Source organism: Nannospalax galili, unplaced genomic scaffold (assembly GCF_000622305.1).
Source record: "Nannospalax galili isolate Female #2095 unplaced genomic scaffold, S.galili_v1.0 scaffold432, whole genome shotgun sequence".
Lineage (NCBI taxonomy): Eukaryota > Metazoa > Chordata > Mammalia > Rodentia > Spalacidae > Nannospalax > Nannospalax galili.
The window spans coordinates 557,667-563,666 of record NW_008331138.1 but is presented as its reverse complement, the minus strand read 5'-3'; the positions used below and the strand labels follow the sequence as shown (position 1 = coordinate 563,666).

At 53.7% G+C, this 6,000-nt stretch overlaps 1 protein-coding gene across 2 annotated transcripts in view; it reads left to right on the top strand.

Moving 5' to 3' along the window:
• Positions 1-579: 579 nt before the first annotated feature.
• Hif3a (hypoxia inducible factor 3 subunit alpha) overlaps positions 580-6,000 on the top strand; it is a 35,195-nt gene continuing 29,774 nt past the window's right edge. Inside the window, exon 1 of one of the 2 annotated variants that reach the window (XM_008821932.3) lies at positions 580-667. Coding sequence is in view for 1 of the 2 variants with exons in the window: in XM_008821929.3 (XP_008820151.1) it covers positions 642-667 (26 nt within the window). In the remaining variant the exon portion in view is untranslated. The remainder of the gene's footprint in view (positions 668-6,000) is intronic. The other variant, XM_008821929.3, reaches the window with a different exon arrangement.

Here is a 6,000-nt window from a genome sequence, read left to right as displayed (position 1 = left end):
TAATTATTCATCCACGGGAACCTGAACAGGAGACTTAGAGAGGCCACGGGGTCAGGGCGGAGTGGAGAGGGGTGGATGAGGAGGGGAAGAGGAGGCGGGGACCAGAGGGGGGTCACACAGTACAGAGAAGGAGGGTACGGTAGGGCAGGGCGAGGTGTTGTGGAACAAGGGTGGAGCTGAGAGTTGGGGTGGAGAGATGTGGGGACTTGGTGCATAAGGAAGCGGGGACAGAGGAAACCAGGATGATGGGAAGGGGAACAGTGGAGGGGCCTAGCTACGCCACATATGAGACAGAGGTGGGGGCTGGGACGTAGGAACAGAGTTGGTCGGGTGGATCAGAAGTGTCTGGCTGGGAGCTCTGAGGCTGGGGAGGGCCACCCCACAGCCAGGGAAGTCCGAGGCGAGGGGCGTGGCTGGGGTGTGTGTGTTTTACACCGGATTCCCCCACCCTTAGAGTTCCAAGTCTCCTTCTGTGGTCAGGCCTCCTCCTCGGGAGTAACAGGCTCATCACCCAATCAGAGCCGCGGGCCGGGCGCAGAGCAGCCAATGGTGTGTCTGGGGCGGAGTTGGGGAGGGGGCTCGCAAGGTCAGGGGAGGGGGCTCAGGGCCTCCGAGGGCTCCCGAGCGGCGACCGGCGAGCCATGGCGCTGGGACTGCAGCGCATGAGGTACAGGATGATGGGGGGTGGGGGGCTGTCCTTGGGGGGACCCCCTCATCTGTTGGAAAACCTGGGACGCGCGACTGAGGACGCATCCTTGCCACACCCTCCACCCTTGAGGATTGCAGGGTGTCTGGGATTTTCCCAAAATACCCAGCTGACCCCCCCCCCAAGAACGGCTCCGGGGTAGTGAGCTCCGATTTCCAATACCCCAGGAACACTTTCCCATCTAGCTGGGGGTGGGGGTGAAACTCAGATTTGGAGGTGGTAGGGTTTGAGCTGTGGCCTGGCTTCTGAGAGAGGCTTTCCTCCAAGCCCCCAAAATTGATTCTTTCTTGGCCATCAGACCCTTGTGACTTTATAAGGGAACCCCACATTGAGCATTCCCAGATAAAGGGAGACTCTTACTAAGAGTCAGCTTCCCCTAGAAAAGAGCAGAAATGTTTTTGTGGGCCCCTACCAAGAGCCTTTCAAAAAGAATTACAGCTGGGTGTGGTGGCTCAGCTGTAAAAACCCAGCACTTAGGAGGTCACAGGAGGATGGTGGGTTCAAAGTCAGCCTGGGCTACATAGAGAGAGATTTCTGCCCCAACAAAGTAAGGTCTCCCCTTTTCAATAACAGAGCAAGCCTGACCCACTTTTCAAAGTCTGGCCCTGTGTTTCATTCATCCACCCCCACTGTCTCTGTAACTGAGGGAGAAAGGCCCCACCCAAGCCCTATTTGGGAGACATTCTATGAAGAGGTGCTGAGGCTAATCAAGGGCTGGAGACAGCACCTCCCCAGTGGCCACAAACTTGTGGGGTCAACCTGGGTAGAGGTGGGTTCTGTGTTCACCTTGCAACAGGTGCAGAAGCCCCAGGACCACAGCCAGTGGAACCCATCTAGCCAGGTTGGCCTAGGACTCCAGAAAGATGCTCTCCGTCCTCGGTTTTCCCTGTTCAAACTGAGGCATCCTGTAAGCCTCACGCCTGTCTCTCCTTGGCTTTCCAGGTCTGACTGGTTGCTGCCACATCTCTGTTTTCACTCCTAACCCATCTCAGGCTCCCCTTCTCTGATTCTATCCAATCTCTGGCTCTGGCTCTGGGCCCACCAGGGAACTCCATCCACACCCCCTTCTGGTCCAGCCCTGGCGACGCCCTTTGACAGCAACCCCTTTTTGGCTGTGTGAGAGGCTGGGGTGCTCCCCGCTAGTCACCCAAGTCCAGCCCTTTCCTGTGGTGTCATTTCATGCTGCCGCACACCCACTCAGAACTCGCACCCGCCTCCAGGCTGAGCTCCAGGCCCCTCCTGGACCCCTAGGATGGCAGTTCTGTCAAAGGGGGCTTGAGTGATGGTGAGTGGCATGCTGCTCCCTGTTGCACCATGTCCCCCACCCCTCTTTTCCTTCTCTTAGCTCCCAGGCTCCAGCCATCCTACCCTGTGCAGAGTGTTCTTGGGAAACCGGGGCACTCACTGCCCTGAGTGCCCACCAGGAGCAGGCGTTCTTCCAAAAGACAGAATTTTGGCATCCCAGTAAATGATCGAATGACCATACCTTTGAGAACTAACCGAATGGTCAGAGAGACTCCCCCAATCATCACCCCTAAGTCCCTTCTCCAGCCCAAACCTTGCCCCTGGCCTCTCTGGCCACCTCCAGGTAATTTCTAAAGGAGTCTCTGCCCAGATAAAAATCTAAGCCTTCCTCACATCCCAAATTCTCTACAGTTTTTGCAAGCCCCCCAATACCCATTTGTGAATCAGAGGAGAAACCCAAAAGTAGCCCAAAACGGGAGAGGAGGGCTCTCTAATTTCCCAAGTTTTTCAGGGTGGAGGCAAGGGAAGAGATGGGGTTCTCTCTGGCTAAAGGGGCATTGGGCCCCACCCCACCCCACCCCCTTCCCAGGCCTCACCCTGGGGCCCCCTGACTCCACCCTATGTTCTCGGCTAGAACCCGGAGGAAGGGTGGCAAGGTTCCAGCAGCACGTCCCAAGCTGGGCACACCGCCAAGGGTTTGAACCAGGGCTGGGCACTGGGCCAGCTAGGGAGCTCTGAGGCAGCAGCACTGGGATCACTAGGAAAGAACTAAGGCCACTAGGCAAAAAGGAGCAGGGCAGGGGTCCCTTGGGTGGTGGGCACACCCTCCCCAGGCATGGCATTTAAGAACACAGGCCCAAAAGTTGGGGTTCAAATCCAAGTGCTTCCACTCCCTGTCTCTGTGGTCTTGTCTCTCTGGGCCCCAACTTCAAATCCTGGATAATGAGAGTCAGGGAAGTCCCAGTGAGGAAACAGGTGGCGGGGGGCAGGACACCCCATAGGGATACAGTAAACTGAATTCTTGTGCTGGAAGTAAACAGACCTGGCTCTGCTGGAAAACATTGTGAAGGCCAATTCCATCACCTCAGAGCTTGGTTCCTCAGCAGGAAGGATGCTTCCTCAGCAGTTATGGGTGCTAGGTGCATGTACAGCAGGATACTGAGAAGCCTTGGAGCAGGGCAGAGTAGAGCGTGAATAGATGAGGGTTTGGGGATTACCAACTGGCTAATATGGGCCACGGGGAGGGGGAATTGCTCTGAGCCTCAGTTGCTCCCTGAGAGACAAGGTCTCATGTAGCCCAGGCTGACCTGGAAATTTTTGCACAAGGATGACTATGAACTCTGAACCCTCCTGCTCCATCTCCCCAGAGCTGGAATTAGAGGAGTGCATCACCACACCCTGTTGGTGCGGTAGTGTGTATTGTTAGGCAAGCACTCTATCAACTGAACTATGTATCGAAAAAAGCATCTCACTGTGTAGCCCCTGCTGGCCTGGAGCTTGCTATATAGACCAGGCTGGCCTTGAACTCACAGAGATCTGCCTGCCTTTTCCTCTGTCTCCCCAGTGCTGGGATTAAAGGTGTTTGACACCACACCTAGCTAAGTTTCTACCTTAAAAAAAAAAGTTACATTTATTACAGGAAATTGTTCTCTCCTTCAACCATGTGGGGTTTTTTGTTTGTTTGATTGGTTTTTGGTCTTTTGAGACAGGGTCTCCCTGTAGCCCCAGCTGGCCTGGAGCTCTCTATGGAGATCAGGCTGGCCTGGATCTCACAGATCTACCTGCCTCTGCCTCTGCAGCGCTAGGATTAAAGATGTGTGCCGCCACACCCAGCTCGAAATTTCTCTTTTTAAATTAGGGAGACCAAGTTTCCTCTTAGTAAGGATGCAAAAGTGTGTTGGCTTCCGAGTGTGAAATACACCAGCAGTGTCCTTATCACTATCAGATTTCAGTCTTCCTGAGTTGATTGAGTACTGTGCATGCAATTACACACTCATAACCACACACATACAATTGCATGCATGAATAACTCCACACTCATAGAGCCACATGTTACTCCAGGGTACAAGGGACTCCTAAACTGGAACCCTTCATTCCTGACACTAACCAATGGCTAACCCGTGCTTCCTAAGCGCTTGACATTATTAACTCATTTAATCTTCAAACCACCATAAGAGTGGATCATGATAATGGCAGGCATGTGAGCCTAGCACTCAGGAAAGAGGCTGAGGCAGGTGGAGCACAAGTTTCAGGCCAGCCTGTGCTACACAGTGAGACTTTGTCTTCAACCCCACCTCATATTCCCCCAAACCCAAACAAAAACCACCTTAAGAGGAGGTGGATGCTGTTACTCTGTGCAAGGAGGTTGAGCAACTTGCCCACCAAAGTCACACAGCTAATGAGCATTGGTGTCAGAATTGGAACCCTGACTCCGAGGCAGGGCCCGGCGCTCTGATTCACCACAGGACCAGAAAACCAGTGAGAGAGGCCCATACTTCCCGTCAGAACATCCGGAGACCAGGCTGAGAGGGAAGCGCGGTCCCTTCTCCAGCCACCAGCTGACCCCATCTATGGAGGAAGAAACCCAGCTACGCTATATAGGCACTGGAGAGTAGGATTACACTGCTCCGCAGTCTGGGAGGTGGGGCGCTGGTCTCACCCCCACCCGGTTCTCCTTCCTGCTCCCTGTTCCCTCGGTCCCAGGGCCCCCAGCTCAGTGAGGCCCGCCCACCCCCACCCTCTGGGCAGGAAGACAAACAGGGCTGGAACAGTACAGTACAGGACGGAATGTCCTCTGGGCAGGCAGGACTGAGGCCCCTGCCCCCACCAGCCAAGAGGGAGGGGGTGGTGCGCCCCCTTGGCTCCTCCAACGCTGGGCCAGCCTGCCCCCTTCCGAGCCTCTCACCCTCTTGCGTTAAAGGCTCTTTTCCCTCCCTTCTGCAGGAAGACTGGAAAAGTTTTGTATCCCTCCCACTCCTGGAAGTGGCCCACTGCTCCTCTGAGTTTAGGAGAGAGTGGCTTCCCTTTCTAGAGTCTGCTTTCCTGGCGGGATGAAGGAGGGAGGGCTCTACAAAGAGTTGATTAAAGAAAAGCTTGAAGGCCTTTGGGACCTCACAGACTGGATTCAAATCCCAGCTCAGCGAGGTACTGGCTGGGTTGACCTCTTGGACAAAAGACTGCACTCTGGAGCCTTAGTTTCCCCTTTGTAAAGTGGAAATTTAAAATGCCCCCCCCATTGGCATGATGACATGTCTGTAATCTCTGCCCTCAGGAGGTAGAAACAGGAGGATCAGCAGTCCAAGGTCATATCTGGCTACATAGTAGTTTGAGGCCAGCCTGGGCTACATGAGATCCTGTTTCAAAAAAAAGTAAAGTCTGCTTTGTGCTCCGCTGAGAATGAGTGTTCACATACATAATACATGTGATATACACAACAGGGAAGATCAACTGATAGCTTATTATTTTTAGCAATTTTATAAGCATAAATAAGACTATATAGAAGACTAAATGCAATACAAGTTAATTTTTTTTTTTTTTGGTCTTTTTGAGACAGGGTCTCCCTGTAGCCCCAGCTATCCTGGAACTCACTATGTAGTCCAGGCTGGCCTTGAACTCACAGAGATCTGCCTGCCTCTGCCTCCCAAGTGCTGGGACTAAAAGTGTGTGCCACCATGCCCAGTACTACTTAATTTTTTTTACTGAAAAACAGACATATGAGCCAGGTGTGGTGGCACATGGCACATACCTGTAATCCGAGCACTTGGGAGGTAGAGGCAGGAGAATTAGGAGTCCAAGGGCAGCCTGGGCTAAATAGTGAGCCCTAGGCCAGTTTATAAAGCTCTCTCTCTCTCTCTCTCTCTCTCTCTCTCTCTCTCTCTCTCTCTCTCCATGGAGTTGGGGCTAGAGAGATGGCTCAGCCGGTTAAGAGCACTGGTTGCCCTTGCAAGGGACCCAGGTTCCATACCCAGTACCCACATAGTGGCTTACGACAGTCTGTAACTCCAGTTCCAGGGGATCCAATGCCCTCTTCTGGTCTCTGAGGGCACTGC